The 26320-nt window shown below is 42.5% G+C and overlaps 1 protein-coding gene and 1 long non-coding RNA gene across 3 annotated transcripts in view; one reads left to right on the forward strand and one right to left on the reverse strand.

Annotated features, from left to right (window-relative positions):
* The window catches only part of CHRNB4 (cholinergic receptor nicotinic beta 4 subunit), a 602031-nt gene extending 595826 nt beyond the window's left edge, over positions 1-6205 (forward strand). For both annotated transcript variants that reach the window (XM_069624421.1, XM_069624422.1), the window contains exon 6: positions 2857-6205. In XM_069624421.1, coding sequence (XP_069480522.1) covers positions 2857-3009 — 153 coding nt within the window. In that variant the 3' untranslated portion in view covers positions 3010-6205. The remainder of the gene's footprint in view (positions 1-2856) is intronic.
* LOC138504168 (uncharacterized) overlaps positions 1-26320 on the reverse strand; it is a 241397-nt gene that overhangs the window by 128836 nt on the left and 86241 nt on the right. Inside the window, exon 2 of the long non-coding RNA XR_011279787.1 lies at positions 18235-18329. This is a non-coding gene — a long non-coding RNA (uncharacterized lncRNA). The remainder of the gene's footprint in view (positions 1-18234; positions 18330-26320) is intronic.

Genomic DNA, 26320 nt, shown 5'->3' on the forward strand with positions numbered 1-26320 from the left:
GCACTATCTGAAATGTTGTCAGGCCTAGTACGATAGTCACTTATTTTGTTCCTCCCCTCCCTTTCTGCACCCCTCTCCCTCACCTTTTCTTTTACTCCGGCTCTACCAGAAATGTCATCAGTAGTAGCCTGTGTGTTTGCATTTCATTCCCACTCTCCCCCTCCCTTCCTTATCTATGTCTTAGCTCTTGCACTATCTGAAATGTCGCCAGGTCGAGTACGATAGTTAATTTCACATGCTTAGTGTTCTTGGCCTGTAAGAATATCATTGTATTTCCCCTTGTTCCCTTACTTGCCTTGAAGCGCTTTGAAACACATTGTTTATAGGCACTATATAAATAAACTATAATATCATATTAAAATTGCAATTTTGACAAAAAAACTGCCAAAGATCTTAAACTGAGAATTAAGCAGGGAAGATGACCTATAGGACATAGGTAGATCTCTGGGACCATTCTTATATATGGGGAAGATAACAATCAATTTAATTTCCAATGCTCTGGAAATGTATCAAGCTATTCCATCCTCTTATCTCCCAATGTTGAGATGAACCTGATTTTACGCCAGGTAAAGAGCCCATACATTTTCAAATGTTTGTTCTACGTTTTGGATCAGTTTGAGAAGCTGCCTAAACATTCTTCAGGAGCCTCACTGAGCAAGTTTCATCTCAAAGGGGGAGGTCTTGCCAAGCGTACTGGACATGGGGCAAAATATGCACTTTCACTGTCGTAGATATCAGGTAGTCTCTGCTGGAGAATCAGCCTGTGAGGGAGTCAACGATCCGCCATTTGCATCATCTTATCTCAAACAGCCTCGGGAGGAGGCCTCCCCTTATGCCGAAAACACTTTTATGGTTAATTAAATCTACAGTTGCAATGCTTAACTCAACAAACTCACTGTATATTTAGAGATAAAATGCGTGTGCAGGAATTCCAGGTACACGCAAAAACTGTGTCATAAAATGGAGGTTCCAAACCACTGCCGTCATTGTAAAGGAAAGACTAGAAAACCAAAAATAAAAGAAGCAAAAAACAAAACAAAATGGCCCTCATTACAAGTTGGCAGGTCTCCTGCCGGTGATTCTGGCTGCATACCAGCAAACTGACCTACCGTTTCCGCAGCCTGATATCCCAGAATTACCAAGATATTACAGGTAGCTGAAAGGGCGGTAAATCCCAATTCCATGGTAATACTGGTGCTGGAAATAACGGCTGTTTTTTGCTGGTGGGGCCCGATTTCCCTCCAGGTCTTGGCTGCGGGTAAATCAGGGCTCCCCCACTTGGAAACCTGTAGTTTGCTGGTCTGGGAAAAAAGGTCTGGTCGCGGAATTACCAGTACTTTTACTGGCATTTTGCCCCAGGACCAGCAAACTTGTAATGAGGGCCAATATGTTCTGTATCATGCAGTAGAAAAAGAAATAGTATCAAGGTTGTGCACAAACCTGAAATCTATCTGTAACCCTTTATTTTTCGTCAGCACTTTCCTTTACAAATCGCTGGTACTCGGGATTAGGTTCAATTTGTTCAACTGAAGTTAATGGCGAGTATAACTCCCAGTATGCAATTGCTTGCTAAATGAAAGCCCAAAACTGTAAAAACGTCATACTAATTATAAGAAATCATCTTGCTACCAGACTTCAAAGGTTTTTAGTCCAGTATCTAATTAGGAGCAGTTGCCATGAGCAAACAAATTGTCGATGGGGTAAGTCTCTGCTTGTAGCTTGCTCCTGGAGTGAAATCCCTTGGTGAAGTGCTGGAGTGGCTTGGACCAGGGAATGGCTGTGGGAGAACGTTTATTGAAAGTCAATGGAAAATATTATGGGGCAAACTCAGTTCAACTGCGCATAGGAACTGGAATAATCGGTGGACTACTGATTGGGCAGGTGTATATAGGCCCAGCCCACAACCTATCATCAAGTAGTATACGAGTTATACAACCTGGACAGTAGCTTGTTTATATGGTCTAAAGTTGTTCTCAATTTGGATTGTCTAGTTATGAATGAGCAGATCTAGCAGATCTAGCCATGATTGTTCTCTAAACAAATTAACAAAAATCTATACGTTAGGTTAAAGAGTTTTTATTATGATCAGTGAATATACTCATTCTATCTCTATACCGACACATGTTTCGACCATGTACTGGTCCTTTTCAAGACTGGGCTTATATAATATGAATGATCAACTTTTGTAAGGAAGAATCAAATAATGTGCATTGCATAAGTACTCCTCTGGTGTGCATCTAATTTCACTGGATGCCGAATCGGCTGGGTCTCCTCTGATAAAGGAGCCCATTTATATTGCGGTCATGATAGATGGACCAGAAGCTTATAAATCTTAGGCATTATAGAAACACATGCTAACACAGATTTAACACCACACTTAACGAGCGCTAGCGAATGCCCATATCATTGAACCTTGGTACTTCCAGCAACATTTCATTTCCAATTACCTAACATGGATATGGCCATGGATCAGGTTGTCCTACATATTTATAACTGATGACATATCCCAGTGAAATACACTGTTTCGCCATTTTTACATCTAACCTCCCAATGTTACGCACCTCAACACTGGAGGCATCTGTTGACATTTAAGGCTATGTCCGCTCATCCAAACCCATGGGAAGAGATGAGGTGGACTGTTCAAACCTTTTGGCACTGCTCAATTTCCAGTCATCTATGCATTACTGCATAGCTCTTTTCATTAAGTGACTGTTGTTTATTTTGCATGATTGTATGTTTCATAATAAAAAGCTGTTCAATGTATCTGATTCACTCTGAAACCCGTCCCATAATACCCAGCTACCTTGCTTGCATGATAAAAGCATCTTGTCTGAAAGTTTATTTCTTTTCTTCCAGGTGGTTGAAGACTGGAAGTATGTGGCCATGGTGGTTGATCGTCTCTTCCTCTGGATATTTATTTTCGTCTGCGTCTTGGGGACGGTTGGGCTGTTCATGCAGCCACTCTTTCAGAACTATTCTGTGAGCACTCCACAGAACTCCGGACACTGAATGGCTTTATTTCTTCCAAGATTAATATTGCAATTCAATACACAGTCCTCAAAATGTTCACTCGCCACTAGCCAATGGCTAGAGATAATTGACTCTTGGCAAGTAAGAAACAGCGTGCTGTCTGCATGGGAGAGCTGAGGGGGCGAGTGACATTTTATGCCTGGCTAGTAGCTTGAATTTTGTTACTCCTGCAAGAGGATTCGGACATGTTTTATTTAAGCATGAAATAGCACCTTTTAGAACGCTTGCGACAAGAAATTATACATGAAGTTCATTTATAGCTGGCATTGTATAATAGTCCTTTCGGTCAACAGGCTTTCAAATGTTATTTTATGTAAAACTCCTCTTGCTATACTATTTTTTAATTACAGTTTTCAGAAGATTTCCCTTGCCCGGTCTATATTTGAAGTAAAGAAGAATTTCTGGATATGAATGAAGGATGGAAAAAAAACAAGCTATGAAACATTTATTTTTGTTTCCTCTTGATTCAGTAATACTCAAAGGTACTGACTAATCCCAGCAGGTGAGATGGAATGGAGAGCCGATAGGATCATCAGGAGCCTTACTAATAGACCAATTCCACATGATAAGTTGAGTGGGCCAGTTGCCTATGAAGCCTTTCAGAAGTACCAGAGTACATCCTCTGCCTCGCACAAGAATTTAACAAGGTTGTGGAAAGGGGAGTTAGCATTCATCAGAAAGCAGAATGTTTGCCACCACTAGGCCTGTGGAACAAATAGGGCCAACTATGGAGCATGTATTGGATTTCGAGTTAAATAATAAGGCGGTGATACATACAGTAAATGAATAAGAATTGAAGGTCTTGCTGAAGGAAAGCAACAACACACCTGGGTTTTAGATTTGCGTTGATGAAATATTAACAAAGAAACAGATGTGGAACAGAAAGCAGCTAAATCCAGACAAATTGATGAGATTTGATCTCTGCAATTTCATCTTCAGATATTTCAAAGTATATATATTTAAATGACATATAAACATTAATTAAATCATGAGGTTAAATCATCAAAATTCCAACATAGCATCCAATTTCTTTTTCCCTATATCATTATATAACGGGGGCCCTTCCCCAACACCATGCTTCAGTTTCTCTTCCGAATTCATTACCCTTTCAATCTCTTTCCACTTGCCTTTGTCCCTCTTCATCCCCAACTTTGAAACACAATTTACTTGAAGTACAAGCGCCTTTACAATTTACTTGGCTGTATAAGCGCCTTACAAAAGCACAATAAACTTCTCAAAGCTTTCATTGAAGACATCTTCAGACCTTGCATTCTCCTTAGTGCTACCACATAAATAGCTAGCTCTTTTTCCTGTTCATAACATAGATATAGCACTTCCTTTCTGTGAGAAACCTGAAGGTGTCTCACCCCCTAGTCCCCAGGGATCTGTCATCCAGGTGGTCAGGACACAGCCATCGCTTTTGAATCCAGTTCCTGGGGGTAGACCAGTGTGGGAGGATCACCTGGGTGAGGGGTCTACGGGGAATAGGTCACCGGATGGCGAGACACGGTATTGCCTTCCCTTCAACACCTTTACCCCAATCGCATCAGCTAGGATACTTAAGAACTCAACACCTCCCCCCTTTTCCCAACACACTTTCCCACAAACAGCTTGATATAAGACAAAACAGACTAATACTCGAGCCGTATACCTGACATGTCCCAATACAATGGTCAAGCAATTTCTGACCATTACACACACCTGACCATTACACTTCCCCACATGGATAAAAGGCGGAGCACAAGAGCACACTCTGAGCGCGGCAAGGCACACAAGGAAGCAGCAGTACCAAGATGGCAATTTAAGGCGAAGGACGGTAAAACAGAAGGGGATCACAAGGAGGGAAGTGTCCTTGACCTTTTCGACAAGGAACCATTACTTTCATGAGCCTTCGAGATTAGGAAACTTGAGACCAGGAAACAAGGCTGAAGAATCCTGCATTGTGTGTCGGAGGTACCCGGGCTCTCCCACGTCGATAGTCGAGGTGGGGAGAATCATTTGCTGACGTGATACTGTCCTTGGCTCCTACAACAAAGAAGCTCCAGTGAAGTCAGCACAGCTGTTGAGTTGGGGAGACTGATACCAGACCGGTCTGTGTTGAAGCAAAGGGTGCAAGCAGCAACATTGTATATCGAACGCTGAAGCGAACAGTGCATTAAGCGTATGTGATAATCAACGCAAGTAAAATTGAACAACAGGTGAGTGATTGAACTTTGAAGCCAAGATACAATACCTTAGACGGAGTGGTTCGGCACCGTGTGCGTGCTCATTCGAAAGTCTCTTTAAAGTATCCAACTGAAAGGTGGCGAAAGAGTGACAAAGAATTGTGAATCAAAGTGGTTCTGCAACGGGTCAAGCAAAACCCAGTGCATAATCGAAAGTCTTTGATGTTAATAGCGTAAAGAATGTTGATGACAAAGTAAATTGAAGTTGGTCTGAGCCCGGCGGAGGGAGATCAGCTGAGAGCTTTTTGGTTAAAGCAAGTTTGTGTTGAAAAGTTAAATTGGAATGAGTCCGAGCCCGGCGGAGGGAGTCTAATTGAACATTGTGTTTAGAGGGATCTGAGACCTGCTAAGGGGGAATCGAGGGGCGAACCGTAAGTCACCCGAGAAAGAATATCCTATGAGAAATTGGATGCATGAATATCCTACAATCATTGTGTTGCAAGGATCTGAGGGAGGTCCGAAGTGAATAGTGAATCACCAGAGACATTGAATACTTAAGAGGAAAATAACTTATTGTTTGTTTGTCGCAGCAGGCCTTCTGAAAGAAGAGACTTTCAAAGGCAAAGAGACTTGGGCACAGAAGGTCCCTTATGCTAATTTCTTGAACTGTATCCTCGTGGTAGAGAAGCCAGAGACTGTGCTAAGCTTGAGGGTACCGCCTTGTCCCGGGCTGAAAACGTGGGGAAGGGAGGCCAATGGCCTGAACATCCTGACATATATTTTTGTGAACACTTCTTTCTTTTTTGTAACGCTGTTTCCCACACTATTTGTATTTAGAGGTAAGGATTGGCAATAGGGTTATTGATATAGGCCCTTTTATTTTGACAAGATACCACCAGGACTGCGTTGTTATTATTTGATGTTCGTAGCTTGCTCCCACCTGTAGATCTAGGATTAGATAGGCGTTTTTCAAACCCTTTTTGAAGTTCAATAAACACCCTTGAACTGTGGTCACTTGTGTCTGTCTTACTGTTGATACCATGCCTTCCTTACATTTCCCTCTCGGTTCACCTTCAAACCCCTACCCTCTTCACCGCACTCCTTATTTTGAATGTGCATGTTTTAGATGACATTGGTGACGTAAAATTGCACAAGAATTAAACTGTTCTTAGGTGCACCTGAAAAGATGATTTCACTGTGGTCAAGGGTAGAGGGACTCAACCTTTGTATTCAAATAGGTAAGGAATAACCAGCTTTATTCTGAGATCATAGGACTCAACATGGCACATTTGTATCCATATCAACAAAATAGCCACCATTGACCATAAGATGGTGTACCCTGGGGATTAAGGCAGCTAAGAGTAGGTGAAAATAATCGCTAATTACAGGATCGGACTGACCTCTTGTTCAAGCATATCTTGGAATGGTCAGGTATTAGTGGCTTGAAATTACCCAGATTGTGAATTACTTCCTCACAAGTCCTAAAGTTGGGGCATGGTAAGAAACTCCAGCTGGACCTAGGAGATGAGCTAAACAATAGAATAGGGAGGTTCGTATGTATAAAATATATATAATTGGTTATTTATAACACCCTTAATACCCAGAGGTTTCTAAGCGCGGACCCGGGGATCGAACCTGTGTTGCTCTGCGTTGCCTTGCTTCCAAGGCAAGTACGTTGCCCCTGAGCTATGCTCTTGAGTAAAGACAAATTGTAAGAAAGGAAGTTTAAGTAAACCAAGTGAGGGCTTATTTTAATTGCAACAGCAGCCCCAAGCCCATAGCTCAGTCCCTAACCTTAAACGCATGTTTCTGCAGCAACCATGCCTAAGAAATTATCATTCACAGAGTAGTTTTATAGGTTTAATTTTTTAGGTGTCCAAGGATATTTCTTTCTCTTTGCCTTGCCAGACAATCGTGATGTTGTATAGCCTCAGTAGAAGATGTAGCCTTAAAAGGCCTACTAGGGCAAGTTCTGTATTTTGCCCCTATTGGCCTGGGTTATTTAGATGCTTTACGAAGGCAAGATGTGTAGCTTTACCTAGGGCTTCTCCAAGAGTTATGGGACAAGAGGCTTACCATCCCTCTAGCCCTAGGGGTTCTTCAGGGTAGGACTTTCTTTCCCCTCTACTTGTTTGTTCGTCTGGTTGTAGTAATTATGATCTGTCAGCGAAAGGGTTTATCCAATGCTGTAACCTTGTTTAGTCGACTCTGGCGGCTTTGCAGCTATCGCTTGTATCTGGGTTACAGCTCCCAACAGGGGAAGGCCAACTCACACCAGTTAAACTAACCTAAAATACCAAATGACTCTTTGCTTCCTTTTATTGACTCTTTTCCTAGAGCAACAAATGTGTGCAGTGCTTCCCTAAAGGGGCGTCACGCTCACCTGGTATCCACAGGGACGCCACCCAGCTGGGTTACGCGCTGGTATGCTTCTCAGCTTTGCCCTGATGTGGTCTGCGGGGACGCTTCTGCCTGAAAATACAGGAGGACTGAGTTGAAGACTGACCGACTGGGGTAAGTATCCTCCCTCTACCCCATATGCTTTCAGTCCCTCTGGCGCCCTCTCCTCACCTTGTGGTAGAATTAGGCGTGCTCTCCGTCCTGCCTTCTTTGCAGGGGCGCGTTGTCTTTCATGGGCGAGTGCGGTCCAGTTACTTCACTGACGCCGGCCGTTTGATATTGTTCAGGTAGGTCTGATTGCTGTTCTTTAGTTTTGTTGCTATCTTGCATGCCTTTCTTTGTTTAAAATGTCTCTTTTTTCTCCCTTAGGTATGCAGAGTTTCAGCGCGGCGAACTGGCTTGGTTGAGCCCCGCTGGTAAATGATGGCGCATTAAGAGCGCCATGATGTGGTAAGTAAGCGCTATGTGCAGCGCTGCGAAATCTTGCCTTTGCTAACCTCTGTTTTCCTTCCTTGTATGTCGTGTTCTTCAGCGCGAGTGTAATGTCCGGAGTGGTGCCAGCCGAGAGGCAACCAGCCAGGTAAACCTTTTGAGCAGTTCCTAATTTGTAAATGTCTCTACAGCTTTCTTTAGTGTGCCTCTATCTTCCTCTTTCAGGTCGTTCTGTCCGGTAGGCTTGCAGATTCGAGGAAGCTGTTCTCAGTATCTGCGAGCGTTTAAAGATGAAGACTGCAGGTAAGATGCTGCTGCTAATGATGTTCCTTTTGTCTCTTTGCAGGTTCTGCTTCTCTGAGGTTCGAGGGAATAGCTGGACACGGTGAGCGTCACGTTGCAAGCTGCAAAGTAACACGAAGCATGTTCTGCAGTCAGGGTGTGGTTTATATAGCCCAGGTAAAGTAGTGCCAGGGAAAGTAGTTCCAGGCCTGCCACACCCAAAACACTAGACCGCATAGCTTGGTTCTTCGAAACCAAGCTATGTGGATGCCTCCAAGTTGGCTGACAATACAATAAAGTAGTTCCCAAGCACATTGTTGTTCATGGTGTATGAGCCTGGCGCCATAGGCGCCAGGACTGGCCCCATGAGACTTTTGAAGAGGATGCCAGGCTCTAGAGGCTCGAGTCCTGACTCCACCCGGCCAATGGGTTTGCCAGAGGGGGTTTTGGGCGAGGGTCGTGACAAAGGGATAGAAAACCCCAATCATTCTTAGCCCACTAAATAAGTAAAAGAAAAGATTTTATTTTTGATAAACACAACAATGTTAATGATCTTTTTGACCCCTACACATTATGAGGTAAACTGTTCATTTTTATTCTGCTATCCAAGAGTCAGTATAGTGTCACAGATGGCCTCAAGAACACACCAACTCTCAAATATGGTTCAAGGGTTTTAATAATGAAATGAAGGGGGTCCAACTAAGGGCTCTTCCTCTTTTATCTCTCTCTCCACCCTAGCCCAGACTTCTTTAATCACCAAGATGGTCTCTAGAAACCCATACTATGTAAAATCTTGCTGGCTAGAGTCGAGGGCCGAAAGCCTACCACATTATTATTTAGCTTACTCGGTGAGAAGCCTGTAGGTGTCTCTCTAGCTAGTCCCCGGGGATCTGTCATCCAGGTGGCCAGGACACGGTCATCGCTATTGGATCCAGTTCCTGGGGGTGGATCAGTGAGGGAGGATCACCTGGATGGGGGGTCCTCAGCGAGTGGAAGTGGGACACCGATGGGTGAGACACAGTATCTCCTTCCTGTTACACCTTAGCCCCATCCTCCAGCGGAGGACATTCCAAACAACTGCCCTCCCCTTCTAACTCTAATACTTTCGCACAACACAAAGGACAGCGGACTAACACCCCAGCCGTTTACCTGACATATCCCAATACAAGGGTCAGGCAAAGTCAGGCAATTGATCAGAATCACACAAACACCTGACGTCCCTTTCCCTTCCCCAAAGGTGGAGCAAGAGAGCACAGTACAAGCAAGGCGAGCACAGCAGACAGCACGAGACGGCTACCACGCGGCAGTTCAAGAGAAGGAGAAAGGCGGCAGGACTCGAAAGGGTGGTGAGGAGAGAAGTGACCTTGCCATTTTTTGTACCAGACCCGCAGATCTTTTGTGGAAGAGAGCCTAAGACTGCGAACAATAGCGCAAGTGTCCTGCAGCAGATGTCAACGGTACACAGGGCATACCTATGCCGATAAGCAGGTGCGAGGGAAAATCCTGCGCCCGTGGTACTGGCCTTGACTCCAGAGAGGCAACAGACAAGCGGTCCATCACAGTCGGTGAGTCGAGGGGAGTGTCGATAAGAACCGTGCTGTGTTGAGTAAGAATCGCAAAGTGGCAAGTTTTGAACCAAAGCTGATGAACTTTGAATGAACTGTTAAAAAGTGTGAAGGGGAGACCAGCGGCGGAGGGAAACCGTCACCACGTGAGAGAAACTACAGATACCAGAAGGCCATAGGAGGGCCAGCGAAATAGGTCAAAGTGGTCATGCAAAGGGCCAAGCAAAATCCCTGTAAAATTGAAAGACTTTGATCTACAAGCAGTGTGAAAGAAAGGGAAGTGAATCCCAACAATATTGGACAATTGCGATTGTGAAGAGGGGTCCGAGCCCGACCGAGGGAGATCCAGTGGTAAAGCCGTCATGCAAGAAAAGACATTGAGAAATTGAGGGTGGAGAGATCCCACAAGAGGGGTCCGAGTCTGACCGATCCAGGGGTGAAGCCATCACCGAAGAATATAAAGAGAAGAGGGGTCTGAGCCCGACCGAGGGAGATCCAGGGGTAAAGCCATCACCTAAAGTTGTTTAATAAAACAACTTTGATTTTCTTTTTGGTAAACAATTGAGACAGGTCAGCGCCTAGAAGAGGGAGATCCAAGGGTGAAATCGTCACCCAGTGATCATTAGAAACCAACTTTTCATGTGTTAAAGGAATTTTTGTTTTTTTGTTTGAACACGTCAGGTCCCCGACAAGTGAAATGAGACTTGCCCATCGAAGGCCCTGATGACTGAAAGCTCAAGAGTTCAAAGCTGAATTTCTTTCTAGTTCTGGGAAGAGCCTGAGTGTGTGTCCTGAGAGCTGCCATTGGAACTGCTGTCTCGTGCTCGAGAAGCCCAAGACTTTACTGTGCTTCAAGCTCCCATCTTAACCCATGTCCAAAACGTGGGGAAGGGGGACATAGGCTCTGTTTCCTGACATATTATTTGAGAACACTTTCTTTTCCTGAGAACTATCCCACACCCCTTTTGTATTAGTTGTGAGGTTTTGGCAATAGGTTTCTTAGCATAGGCCCTTTTTATCTTGACAAAACACCACTAGAACTGCCTTATTTTTCATTTGATGGTCGACGCTTGCTCCCATCTTAGATTTAGGTTTAGATTAGGTTTTGCCAATCTGCGCACAGCATTCATTGTTCAATAAACATCCTTGAACTATGATCACTTGTGTCTGTTTTACTTGTCACCATGAGCTCCTCACAACTCCCTTCGGGCTCTTGAAAGTTTACTGTAACCGGGTGTCGCACAATAAGAATAACAGGAACTGGTGTCTTCCAACAGCCCAGATCCAACTTGATATTCTCCATCTCATACTCCTGTACTCCTTACCCTTATGTTCTGTACATTGTTACCCTTTCCTCTACTCTCCTCCCATCTCTTCCTCCTACTCTCCAATTTCTCTCCCTCTCATTTCCTCTCTCTGTCCCACCAGTGTTATTCCGCCTCATGTCTATGCCTTACCCCTATCCTCCACTTTACTCTCTACTTTTCTCCATTTCCACTACTCTCCACTCCCATAACACTCCACTTTACACTACACTCCACCCCTCCTCCATACTCACTCTCCTTCCACTCTGTCACCTTTCACACTCAATCTCACTCCCCTAAACACACCATTCACGCACTCTTATACCCAAGTACAACTTTCTCTCACCAAACTATACCTCACCTTGCACATGCTCTTTATATGTCTCTTCGAGGCTCCTTCCTCCGCCTGGTCTCTAGGTCCACAACACCTGAACAACCCAACCATCCCATTCTTTCCGATCCTTTTTACCCTCCTCCTCCCCCTGCCATTGGCTCTTATGTTCAGCTGGTTCCCCCAGGCTAATCTCTGCCTTCCTCACCCCCATGAGTCAGGTTACAAAGATGGGAAACCATTAACCAATGTTTAAACCCACCCCTTTTTCAAACAAGGGAACCCCTTGTGTCTCGTAATGATGGTACACTGCAGCAAAAGACAATTTTAGTTTTGATATTATGTGGTAGATGAGCATCCTTACTGCCAGTCCGCTCTGAGCAATGTTCTGCCAGCGTGATGTGCATAGACATATCTCAATGGTGGATTGTAGAGCCCTTCGCTCACTGCAAGGACTTGTGGGCTAGGTAGTCATGAACCAGAAGTGAGAAACACTGACTAGCATAGGAGAAGGTTGGAATGGGGTGATTGTACTCGGCAATTGCAATCAGACATATGTGAAGGGGACAGAGACTGGGGCTCTTCCAATTCGCTCACCCTGTCTCTAGTGCAAACTGGCCATCCCCCCTTCACAAGGTCAGGTCCCTGGTCTTGTCACAATAAACCAAAACAAATATGTTTTAACAGAACATTGCAAGGGAAAGGCTAACATTTCTTTTGGGCATAGTCCCAAGGAGATGTCGACTGGTTTTTGCAAGCTTTCAATTTGTTACATTCATTAGGTCAATGACTACTTCATCATGTGTTGGTCTATAACACCAACCACAATATCCATAGGCTTAGAATTGTGAATGCAGTTCACATATAACTTTCAAATACTGCTCTCTTATTCTTAGACATTCCAATGTCGCCCAGAATCTTTCAAGTGCCACACAGCATGCCCTGTTATTTTGAGTTCACCAGTCCTTTGTCACAATCCTTCTCCTTCATCAAAGTCCATTGTTTTGTCACAGTCCTTTGTCACAGCCCTTCTCATTGTCACGGACACTGTCATTTTTCTATGTCAGATATTCTCTTTCATCACAGTCCTTCTTTGACATAGGCCTTGCCCTTCTCTTTTATGACAGTACTTCTTTATCACAGTGCTTCTCTTTCATCAGTCCATTGTCACAGTCCTTTGCTTTAGTCATGGTCTTCCTCGTTTGTCAAAGTCCTTCTCCTTCATCACAGTCATTTGCAACAGTTCTTGTTGTTCTCCATCACAGCCCTTCTCCTTAGTCACAGTCCGTCTCCTCCATCAGTCTTTCTACTTCAATGCAGTCCTTCTCGTTCATCACATTCCTTCTCCTTTGTCAGTCCTTCTCCTTCATCATAGTCTTTTTCCTTCACCATAGCCCATCAACTTTTGTCACAGTGCTTCTCCTTTGTAATAGTCATTCTCCTTCGTCCTGGTCCAACTGTCTCAGGCAAAGTCTATTATTCATTTAGTATCCTTCTTTCTGGCTCCCTTCTGTATCCCTTCACCTATCTTTTCCTAATTTTTCCCTACATTTGGGCCTCTGTCTCTCTAGCATCACTTTATTGTGCAAAGACACTACAACATAACACAATATAATCATAAACACATACACACAAAATATGATAGGTTAACCACTGTGAAGAAATAGGAATGAGACACGGACACAGAGGACTCATCGTGATTAGTACACACCTTTATTTGAAGAATAATGGGGTTGGGTGCGGATCCCAGACTCGCAGAATACCGGTCATAATCTCCTGCCAGGTCCTCTTTCACCTTCAACGCAACTCAAAATCCTATGGGCATGAATCTTCGTTGGGATTCTCTTTTGCAAGTTATCTATTTTTACATTTATAGCAGCGCACAAAGTCCTGGGGCATCTATGAGCTAGTTACAGTAAGTTTGATAGCATAGTCCACATGGTGCAAGACTACACAGAGGGTGACGAGCATAAAGGTATATCTTGAAAACACACTCCAGCAAAGCCTCACCTCATGGTATGGCGGGCTACATCAGGTATGTAAGCAAACACGAATGACAAGAATAAGTATGAGTGCACATTCTGGCAAAGCCTCGCCTTGTGGTACAGGGGGCTGCTTCGGGTATGTAAGCAAACATGTATGACACAGCAAAGTGACAAAGTATGGTTGTTGCAGGTATGTTACATGTTTAGCATTGGGCTAAGAGACAAAGATAATGTGCGTTATTATGTAGGTTGATGGTAATGCCCATTTACATCAAAATGCTGCATAAAGTCAGATTAGGTATGTTACAAGTAGATTTGCAGAACCAAGCTGCTAAAGTCAAGGTAGGTGATTTGCAAATAGGAAACAGGTCCTTCATTATCTAGGAGCTAGATACAGAAGTGCTTCTTACAGTTAACTAGATGCAGGAACACGTTTGTGGGTTAAGGTGCAAGTACACAATATGAAAAAGCCTTGCCTCCTATAGCAGGGGCTACTTCAAGTGTGCAGGCAAGCAAAATAAGTAAAGCAGTTGGTAAAAACATCATTACGCTCCCAAAGTAAAAAAAAATGTTCATAGATGTTAAATACAACAGCGAATAAGCAAAGTAAGGAGACAGAACTCGAATGCCGACAGCTACGCTTTCCTGGGTGAATTTGCTTGTTGGTGTGTAGCGCTTCAGCTGGAACATGGCAGTATACACAGATAGAGAACGGATGCGCTAAGGTGTGAAGATATCAAATCGTTGAAGAGGGGCGGGCGTCACACTGGCCACAGCCAGACAGGAAAAGGAAGGCCTTGTGAGTGGGCCTTTGGGGGGGCGCTCTGCCAACCGGCTCCCCAGGATTGGGCCAGATGTAATAAGTGGCCAATCGGCAACACAGTTCATTACACACACTCAATTTTACTTGGCTTTGCCTGGTATACTCTCCTACCAGGACTTGGTCACAGTTGCAGAATGTATGTTCCTCCCTTGGGTTTGCCTTAGGAGGAATGATCTTCTCCTGGTTCACTCCCAATCTTCCACAGACTGATTCGCTAGGCTGCCAGGCTTTCTCTCTTCCTCTTACCCATATCTTTATATCTCTCCACATTAGGGCCAGTGCCCTTTTAGTAACTAAGTTCGTATTTGGCTTCCCTTCACCTTCAAACAAGTGGGTCCTTGACCCTTGTTCAGCACTGTTCGTTTCTTCAATCTCGACATGGCATTCACCCATAGGTGCTGCAGTTCCCCACTCGCCATCTATGGGCTCACTGTGTGGCTTGGATGCTCCTCACGTCGGTTTTTCCTCCTCCTTTCCAATTCGCCGGCTCAGAGGGCATCCAGTTGGTCGGTTGGCTTTTGCACCACTTTCCTCTGCTTTCGGCTGCTTTGTCTGCCTGCAGGCATTCAACATGGTGCTTCCGTCGGCTCGGTCACTGTGCTCAGTCTCGGTGAGAGCCTTCATGCTGCCTTCCTCAGTTTCTCGCCGTTGTTTCCAAACACTAGACTGCTCGGCTGGCTTGCAGTTTCTGGCTCTCTTCATTACTCCATCCCTCTTCCTCGTCTCAGTACTTACAAAGTATGGGTATTGAAAGATACTGTCCGCAGACTTGGCAAATTGATGAAAAGGGATTACTACAATATGCCATCATGGCATGAGGAATGTAGGGAATATCCCTAACAGGGAGGTCTTATCTCATGATGCCTCTCCTCCCCCTTGGGGGTCGCCTCCCCCTCATGTGATCCTCTCTGACATAGCCACCCCCAGGGGTCAGGATCAGGTAGCGGCTGCCATCCCCTGGCCACATGAGGAGAGGCTACACTGGGGAAAGGAGTGATTGACATCAGATTCATCACACCACACTCCATATAATAAGAGCTAACCATATTAAAGGCAAGGAATACAAATTACCAATAAGTTACATAAAACAAGCCCAAGTCCCTTTCTTACAGCTCTTTCAATCTCTGTGTTAGCAAGGCCCCTAAATCGAGGGCGCATGAGCTATTCTTTCTTGCCAAGACGAAGTGAGATAGCGGGCAAGCACTTCAGTCGCCCTCTCATATTTAGTTGATCTGCACTATTTCATGGTCTCCTTATACATGTTAATATTGTTGGACCTAAACAGGGATAGGCACCCATTCAGTCTCCATCTGCAATAACACAGGCATAAGAGAAAGGAGTAAGAGTGTACCGCTGTTTTATCACATTTGCAGAACCTGGCCCTAGATACCTGGTCTCACTTAGATGATAGATAGCCCAGTGGGAGCTATCCCAATCTAAACAACATAAAAATCTTTCTGGCCCCCTTGAAGCCACATAAGATTTCATAGCTCCTTTGTATTAAAAGAAATCAGAATAGCAGAGGCATTTGTGCGGGTTAACCAATATTGCCACTCTTCTTACATTCCATATTCGCACCCGGGAAAGGAGGTCTGAACAATCACAATCCGCCTTTACGGGGTGCGAGTCTGCTTCACCGCCCGCGAGAGTGAAGAAAGAAAATGTCAATGGTCACAGCCATAAAAATCGAAACGGGACTAAGTCCCTTTTCGAATGACGGTGCCCATTTTTTAACATCTTTCCAATGTCCACCGTCATCTGAAAAGGGACACAGTCCTCTTTCTACATTTATGGCTGCCATGTTCTTTGATTGTTATTTTTATTCCGATGTGCTCGCTCTGAGCACATCTCCCATCAGAATACAAAAAAAGAAAATTATACACACCCTTGGAAGCGAATAACTTTCATGCCCCGCAGCTGAGGTGGACATGGCGATTAACGGCCTGCAGCCCAGCGTGAAAGTTATAATCTCTCCCTTACTTCTCCAGGAGAATCCCTAGTAATCATACTGTGAAACTCAGAGTTATAAATCCCCAATACATACAAATTGTTGTTCACCCAGGCCAGCAACCGGATCGTCATACAATCATTCAAGCCTAAAATATCTTTCCATGTATCTTGGTTACCTGTGGCCTCCTGTTTACCCATACCCTTATCCAATATGCAATTGGTAAGAAGATGATACGATCAGCGAAAAGAGAAACATCCCAATTTCAAGATGCAGGCATCCAGTCGGAGTTCTCTTGGGAAATGAAAAGAGGCTTATAAGGAAGGAGTTTACAGCTACAACCACCACCGCACATATTGAAAGGTCCCAGACTTCGGTTCATCAGAACCCAACAAACAGATTAGTTCCATTTATTCAAAGTGATTTGCTCCTGTGTCTCCCAATTCCGTTTTCTAATCATAGCGAACGCCCAGGTAGTTAAAGGGAAGTACTACCTTTAAACATTACAATTTCAACAAAAACACCTGGGCATTTAGCTGGCCCATCGTGATTGCCTTTATTTTGCTCATGTTAATTATCAGCTACTAAACAATGCAGAAATTTCAAAAGGCACTCAGTACTTGTTTCAATGCAAGAGAGCAGCACAGCGTTGTCTGCAAATATCAGAAGAGAATGTCCTAGCTGCCCAACCTATGGATACCCCATGCATGTCCTAACAGCAACACCTATAAATCATTTCAGAGCAGTGCAAATTGGGTGGGAGCCACCACACAACTTATCTTAAACTTATCCATACAGAAAATTGCCATCCGTTTTCTATTCAGGGAGTATCTTACTATCCATGTGCCCTTCCGTTAGCCCTTCTCGCCTCAGAGACTCCCACGATAACTCTCTATTCACAAATGTATTTCATTGCTTATGGTTTACAAAAAAAAGAAAACCTTTGCAATAACAGACAGGAATAATTAAAGCACATAATTCAAACCATCAATAAAAGAATGTACAATACGCAACCATTCAATTATTTAAAAATCAGTTGCGGAAATTCTAAAATCGTTATATACAATAAAATTTCATTACGGTTTAAAATCCTAACCCAAAACAGTTCAGTATTTTTAAAAAACAAATTGAAGACGAATTGAGCAAAAAATGTAGAGTGCCGGAGCGAAAGGGCTAAACAAACAATTACAAGATGAACAATATTTCCACTTCTTTAGCACAAAATCTGCAGTGTCGTAAATTCCTAGGTTTTTTTCCATTGATCCCAAAACTTCTCTGGTTGGTAGAAAATTCAATTTAAAACGCAACAATGCGCATTTATGCTGTCTCGAGGGTGTCAGATCCTGTCCTTGAAGTTTCTTAGGAGCCGCTGCACCCACGTAACCCACAAATATATTGCGCTCTCAACCTTACTAAAAACTCAGCTGAGTTTGAAACACCCCCCCGATGGAAAGGGGAAGTGGATCCTCCTCTCAAAAAGGAAATCTGCATGGATGAAGAGAAACAGTAAATGTATCCGTCTACACCAGAACTCTATTCCCCCTCAAAACCCCTCAGGAGTGAACAGTACTCCTCTGTGGAAAGCCCAGGGGAAATCTTTTCTCTCTTAAAAATCTACTAGTTCATGAAGTCAGCAACAAGAACTTTCTTCAAAACTTGACTGTAGAAAATGCTGTGATAACGAATCTTGTCCTGCATTCTTTAAAGTTCAGCAGATGGATTTGGTTGAAGCTTCCTCAGAATATTGCCAATCTTCCAGTCTCTAAAACCTTAGTACTTAATAATTAGAGCAAGGGGTTGGGTTGCTTCCAAAACTAACATAAGCTTAATTAGGATTTTTAACAACCTTTTTATCCTTCTTTACTCTTATGAAATCCTTAACTCTGGATTATTTCCTGTTAATCATTTACTTGTGCTCAGACTTTACATTTATGCTTAAAATCACTGCAGATAAGGAAACAATACTGACCTGTTGCCTTTCCAGTCACTGGGAGTCAGATAAGTGAAGCAAAACCTTTCATAGATAAAGGAACGGAGTTGGGTCTTGGTTGTCAGCGCTCAACCCTGTTGATTAATTCAGTTTCAATTGAAAGAAAGAAATTCCATATGAATTTTCAAATTAAATACAGCTGTCAGCAAAAATATGATATTATCAATCGTATTTTAATTGTCCACTTGGCAAAGTTGGTCAGCCGACACGCGTTCCGACCCCCTCAGGGTCATCCTCAAGGCTGTTATAGTTTATACATGAGAACAAAAGATCAAAAAGAGCAAATTTAACAGAAATAATGCCCACATTGTGAGAACATAGTCAATGTTGCAAGATAGATTTACACAAAATGACAAACATTAATCAAAGTACATACCCATGGGCAAATGTGAGGACAACGGTATTATGGAAGCGTGAAAAAGCAAAAACAAGAACATAGGTATTGTTATAAACAGGTCTAAAGTACATTTGAAAAATGATATTAAAATTAAATTGAGTTAGCAAAACTCCCAAGGTAAAAGAAATAAGTGTGTTGAAAAGTGGGTCAGCATACTGCTGATAAATGGATGGTGGGGGTAGAGGGGCATGCATATCTTTTGCCAAACACAGCCCAAATCACTGAAATATGAAAATCTAGTTATGTCTGGGATATGGTATAGGGACTAAAAGATGAGTTAGATCTGTGCGATAATGATGGGACTAAATGGAAACTGGTAAAAAGAATAATAGGGTGAAAAGAGTCTAAAGAGAGCCTGTGGCCTGCACGCTAAAACGGTGTGTAAAGGTAAATAATTGGTGAATTTAATTTTGCACGTAAGTTTGCTCACCGGGTCAATCAGTATTCCAAATCATGAATTCGGAAAAATAAGTACAATTAAGATATGGCTAGTTCTATTAATGCCGAAAGTATAGCCAAAAGACATATAGTAATCTTCTACGTACCCTGTTCTAGCTCCGCATGGAGAATGATGAGAAGTAAAAATTGTCCAATCCTTAGCAATATTTCTGAAATTGTTACCCAAGGAAGAACCAAGTCCAAATCCGTATGAAGAAACAGATAAGGGTGACCTAAATTGTAATGTGCCAATGCAAAAATAGGACAGTGCCTGATTAAGACAGGATTGGGGCGTAAAACTTTCAGCAAGGAATTGTAAGACCCAGATTGCTCTTACCATATATCGTGTTTCTCTTATCTTCAACAAGTTTTGCAGAAAGGATAAAGGGGTATAAGTAGGTCCGGGTTAAGTCCCCACAAAAATAATAATAATCATGCCTATACAGTTCTATCTAAATTGTAATGTGCCAATGCAAAAATAGGACAGTGCCCGATTAAGAAAGGATTGCGGCGTAAAACTTTCAGCAAGATTAATTGTAAGAACCAGATTGCTCTTATCGTATATAATGTTTCTCTTATCTTCAGCGAGTGTTTGTAGAAATGATAAAGCAGTATAAGTAAGTCTGGGTTAAATCCCTACAACAATGATAATAATGTCTGTAAAGTTGTATCTTGGTAAGGAACCACATAGTCCAAGGACAGCATGCAACTCAAGAAAGAACAAAAGTCCTTAAATCTTGTATATCTCAGATTTGGAATTTCTGCAAACAAGACCATAAGATGGCAACAGTTTAAAGGAAACACAAACCTATCCACTAACATGTGTTCAATAAATAAGATTTGGCCATCCGAAAAGCGTTAGCACCAATCGAACCATCCACCCCCCTTTTGTTCTTTAACTGATGCCCCTATGAGGGCACAGTTAGCTGGCTCAACATTTTGTTGAATGGTTTTGTCAAGACCTTGGGTGCAGGGGTGGGGGGATCACAACCCCAAGAGAACTCGACGTAGAAAGGTTTTGAGTGAAAAGCTGCCTTTTCTCTTCTGATATCATAAAAGGCTAGCCAGGAGACATGGGGTCCCAAACTGAGGTAACATCTCGGATGCCTCAGCCGAGTTCTTCCTTCTTTCTGCTGAAGTAATGAATTGTGGTACACATTTACCTTGATGGAGCGCTGTTAGATCTACTGCTCCACCAGGCTGCGAAAACTGTATCAGAACTTTTTCCAGAGCTTGGTTTAAATGGACAGCCTGTGAATTCAAGTCAAACGTACCACATTGAAAACCTTTTGGCAGCAACTTGGACAATGACAAATTTATAGAGGCTCTAGGAAAATAAATTGGTGCCAATTGGATCTTTCGATCTCAGAATAGACTGACAGAGCACTCCGGTTTAGTTCATCTTGCACTTCAGGAATTGGTTTGAAATATTTCTTGATTGAACCTTGCACCCCCATTGACAGTCTTTTCCAAATGTTTTCTTTTACTTTTGGCTTTTCTTGGGAAGGAGTCAGGTTCGTTGTGTGATTCTAAATCCCCAATTTCCTCGTCTAACATTCGTAGTTCAGAGTCTTCACATATGATTCGGGCTTGACAAACTACCACGTCTCAACATCCTCAGGAATTTACGGGAGCCTTCGTTTTTTTATTTCTGAAGGGTCTTCATGTTTTTTTAAAATTTATTTTCCATAAAAGATGGTACAGTGACAGTGTTTGTAGCTGTGTCCTTCCTCTTAGGACTATAAACACTTACGCACTTGAACGCGACATTTGAGGCTGCTCTATTAAGATGGCCATACAGGATAACAATAGGTGAAGCCGATGGTGAGGGGGAGGACATAATATCATTTATCATTCCTACCAATGACTGACAGCCTGGCAGGAGCTGTGAGGTTGAGGCCCCCAAGCATTTAAGGGAATCAGACGCTATTGTGCATTCGACAATATTATTTTCGTGTATGTTACCCTCCTGATGCAAGGCTAATTCCAGAGAAGGAAATGTAGGGCCTTTACCGTTTGAGACAAAACTGGCTTAAAATCCGATGCCGTTGGAAGAATGTCCGTTTTTAAATGGAGGGTATTATAAAAAGAAACCCTCTAGAAATGCCAGTTTGGATGCCATAGTGTTAATTGTTAGTCTCTGATCCCGGAATTTTTCCGCAATAATCTCTGCAGAGTTCACAAGGTGAGCTAATGTAAAATTCAACACGTGCAGCGACAGCCCTGTCGTTGCAGGAGCCTTGTGCAAAGATGCACCCAGCATCGAGCGGCTGGCCGCATTCAGCAGGAAACCCTACATGGATGAATTAATTGAACAACTATTTCGATTGTCCGATTTGGGTGAGTCGGGAAGAAAAAGGTGATGGTGATTGTGACGAGTTAGTATCAGGGATTGATATGATAGGATATGGCATTTATAACGCGCCTATACACAAATGATATATTATACATACTCCTGATGAAAAAGATATGCGACGGGCTTGCAGATATCCAACATCATTTTCAACTACCTCTCCTGCATCGAGCTCCGGAGGGCCCGTTTGAAAGACCACATTTGACATAGATGTATCCATCATAGACAACTGAGGGAGGTGAGGGGGGAGGACTTGCTTGCTTCCAAGACTACCGCGGGCACAAGAGTTGGAGGGACAATGATTATCTCTAAACTTCACTGCAGCGACTGTGCCACAAGCATACCTCCCCACTGTGTCTTGGCTTTTCCTTTTGCTTTGCTGCAAAGCGAATAAATGTTCAATGACATTTCATGACAACAGTCAATAGAGGCTGCATTTGACAAAACAATAACAGCACTGCTAACCATGAGAACGAGACGCTGAGGTGCAAAACGCATGAAACATACGAATAGTAGATCAGCAGGGCACAACAAATCACAGCAGACCACTTCTGCCACTTCTTACTCCGCTCTGTGCTAAATGCAGCTTTTTAATGAGAAGCTAGGTTTCCTCCTCTGAAGCGCCTCCTCCCAAAACAATGGAAACAGTGTACAGACTTTCTCTGCAGCCACGGCAGACCACTTCTTACCCTCTATTCACTAAGTCGAAGGTCACTTTCAGATCTGCACATCCATCATTTTCTCACTTTCCCTTCAGTACACTGCTGTGTGCGGTGCCAAAAAACTAGAAATAATGCAACATAAGGCTACTAAACAAAGGCGGCATGGGGAATTAGTGAGGAGAATGGATGCTAAAAGCATAAAATAGGTACGAGTATGTCGCTCTGTTACAATGAACCTCCCCACCCCCCAACATGTGATTGTCTGCATGAATTTCTACATTTTGCAGCTGGTAGCCTAGCTCGGTTGGAGTGGTTGAAGTATACATGCAACTTAGACACTGTTATTAAAGTGTGAACCCTGCAGGCAATGAATGAGTAGAGCAGCTACTTCAATTGCCCCAGAAAGAAATGTTGAGGCACAAATGCTGCTCAAATGTTTCTCATTTAGAAATGGGCATGTGGCCTTCATGCTGTTGGATCTCCCTTACATCAGTTAGAACTACCATGTTTGCATGAAGGTTTAGGCCTTATATTCATGAGCATGACAAGTAAACTGGTGTTGCATATTGGTACAGCACAACATTCTCATTTTGCTGCAAACAATGGTTATCAAGCAGTACATACCTGCCTACACATAGTGCTGCATATCAAATATGTCTGTTTTTTTATTTAAAGTGGTACACCGGAAAAAAGCAGGTAGATTCCAAGGAAATCTATTGTTTTCTTTTTAATTATTATTATTTGGTTGGTTGATTAAATCAACCTTTCAAATACAAAAGTAAAATTGAAATAGATAAGTTTTACAATTTGCATTTTAGGAATAGGAAATAAAACATTTTTAAAAGTCAATTTAGAATGGTTTGTTTAGATTCAAATTCATATGCATTCAATATGTTGCAACATCAAGGTTTCTATTAATTCATATCAGTTATACAATGTTTTAAGTTCAACCACGATTCAAGATAGTATTCCAAAATTTTCAACAGCCTCTGACAAAGCGGTATCCAGAAATTGTACAATTGCAATTCTTATTCCCAGTTTGCTACTCGAAAAGATCTTAAACCAGATTTCCTCATCAGTCATTGGTGTATATGTCTAACAGTTTACCAAAATATCTTTGTCTCATCAGGTCCAAAGCTGGGCAAACTACTACTACATGTTTTAATGTCTCTCGACATAGTTTGTTATGACAAAAACGACAATGATTGAAATCATTAGTAATTAAACCTCTCCTAGCCATGATTTCAGTTGTGTGTAACAAATTAAACCTGAAACGCAAATATTGCTGCCTTATATAAGGTGACGGAAATTTTACTAAATAGTCTGACATCACTCTAAATCTTTTGTGACCAAACATCTGGCTGTCAAAATCTTTGTAGGAGCAACATTTTCCCCTAGTGCAGATCCAATTATCTGAAATCTATTGTAAATATAGCAAATCTATTGTAAATGTTACATGTCATGCGTAAATCGCATGCAGCGTAAGCACAATTTGCAATATGAATTGCAAAAAAGAAGTTGTAAAAGTGCCTTTTGCCTCTTTTAGTCCTTTTTGCACTTCGTAGTGCAAATGAAAAGAATTGAACAAAGGGGATCTTTTTACACTTCAAGCAATGGTCTCAATCAATCAACGTTACACCTGCTCTGCGCCTCCTAACAATGCATTGTAACTGTGTTTTCTACTGAGTATCACTTACACCTGCATGCCTTTAACATTGCGACACATACTTGTGTACCACGGCAATCTTATAATGGAAAGTCACATCGTTGCATGTTCAATTTGAATGCTCTCATGGCACAAATCGTAGTTTATGTCCCTGCTGCTAGCGAACGCAGCTGTCAGAGAAAAAAACGCTCTCTCAACACCATAAGAAAGGCAGAAGACACTCTTGCCTCCAATGTATATGAACACAGCCTTTCACACGTACTTGCAGGATATATGTTTCTCAGACAAATAAAGAAAGCAGTCCACACAGTAATTTAAGCATGTGTATTAACATGTCATTCCAGAAATCGACCACTGTTATTAAACAGCCAGTATTAGATATCAGTAGCATAGGTTATAAATCTGCATAGGCAAAAGAAATGTAAACACAATATCATTTTCTTTGCCCAAGGTGGGTGATCAAGTTCAAATGAAGATACATTCTGTTGTGTCTCCTCGGACTGATGTATTGAAGATGAAGGAAAATATGTCCTTGGTGTAGTGGTGGGATTAGGAGAGAATGAGTCGTGTGTGTGGTTAACATTCCAATCAAGGGTGATATTCGAAGTTTGCCTTGTGTTAATTTGTTTCAAGACCAAACTTGTATTATCCGCAAAACAACGGCAGGAGAAAATAATTGGAGTCCTTACTCCGAGATCTTCAATGACAAAGTAGGATAAATTACACTGTTTTTTCATCTGATGTTGGGTAATTCTTTATTGTGATATCGCAGTTTGATTTATATGGTATGGCTGAAAATCATTGGAACAATTAGTGGACAAACTGGGTTTGTGGATCAATCGTCATCAAAATCGGCTTTTGTCCATTCAGAAAGACTATTACCTTTGGTTTCCTGAATAAGGCATTGTTAGCTGTGTCACGTTGTGATACAAGCATGCCTTCTCAAAACAGTAGAATTTTTAAAGTAATCATAATACTGAAATAAACCTTAAAGAAAGCATACCAACAGGTTCAAAGAGAGCTTCAGATGTATTTGACACCACTGACATCACAGAAGAGACACACATAAGCACATGCCGCAAAGGAGCTCTGTTTTCCAGTAGGCTCTGTACAATTCATCCATAAATGAACAAATAAATAAATACACCATCATAGGTGAGTACCTTTACAATATGGAACATCACTTTGCTCCACCCTCTGAAAACATGTCCGCACCTACCTTAAAACATTAAAAACTGCATTGAATCACACACTTTCCACAGTCACAATTCTCGAATCAGCTTGCAAACCTGGCCCACCAACCAACGCATACTGACAATTTAGACACTTGAGGTCTCTAATCTGTAAACAAAATACCTCGTGTACAAATGACTACTCACCTAGAAAAACACACCCACCCATACGTCAGTTGCTCCTGGTTTTACACTCAGCAACAGTCAAGCACAACCTTGCCGACCCCCCCTCTCCTCTACTGGCCAAACCCATCAAATTCCCTTTCAGATCCACGTGAGCACTAGGATAGCCCGCAAATGGCAACTGTGTACAGTATAAATTCCCATAACATAGCCAATGATTATTTACATAGTGCCCATTTTGAATGGAAGAACAAGTCAAGCCACAGATTCAATACTAAACAGAACAATTTAACCACTGAGGAGACTAAAGCCTTGAAAAACCTACAAATGGACCAGACCATAGTTATCAAGGAAGCCGACAAAGGGGGAAAAATAATCATCATGGGCCGTGAGGACTACATACAGATGGCCATGAACCATTTCACAACCCCCCCTTTGCTATGAAGAACTGCGGATAAATCCTACCATGGAAATTAAAAATCAGATAGAGGAGCAGATTCAAACTTGGGAAAGGAAAGGTCTTATCACAGAGAATGAAAAAGCTTACTTAACTGTCTTGCACCCTGTGATCGCGACTATTTATTTTCTACCAAAGGTGCATAAAACATTCAACAAGGTACCAGAAGGAAGACCTATTGTTAGCAGCATTGGTTGGGTCACAGAGAGGTCTACGTGTACCTGCAATTAGAGCTTTTTGTAAAGATTCTACTGATGTTATCAAGAAAATTCAATCCATCAACTGGAAGGATACATACAAACTCGTTACCTGGGATGTCCGAGCCCTATATACCTCGATTAGGCACGAGGCAGCCATTGAAACCATAGATTACACATTTCGTGGGGAAACTGCTTCACATTACCATTACGTGACCATGTTGAAAGAAATGCTGACAACAACCTTGGAAAACAATATCTTTCTATTCGATAAAAGATATTTCAAGCAGAAACAGGGAGTGGCCATGGGCGTTAAATACGCACCACTCGTGCAAACCTCTTTATGAGCCAATTTGAGGACAAATATGTTTACACAGACCAAAATGCACAAGACAAAATTGTGATGTGGACTAGATTTATCGATGATATTTTACTTAGCTGCAATGGTAATGACCAAGAACTAACCGAATTCAAAGATCGTCTAAACAGCAATACAGAAGGGAGCTTCCTCTCAGGACCATAAATTGATACCAGTCTAGA

Source organism: Ambystoma mexicanum, chromosome 11, assembly GCF_040938575.1.
Source record: "Ambystoma mexicanum isolate Mex_15411 chromosome 11, UKY_AmexF1_1, whole genome shotgun sequence".
Lineage (NCBI taxonomy): Eukaryota > Metazoa > Chordata > Amphibia > Caudata > Ambystomatidae > Ambystoma > Ambystoma mexicanum.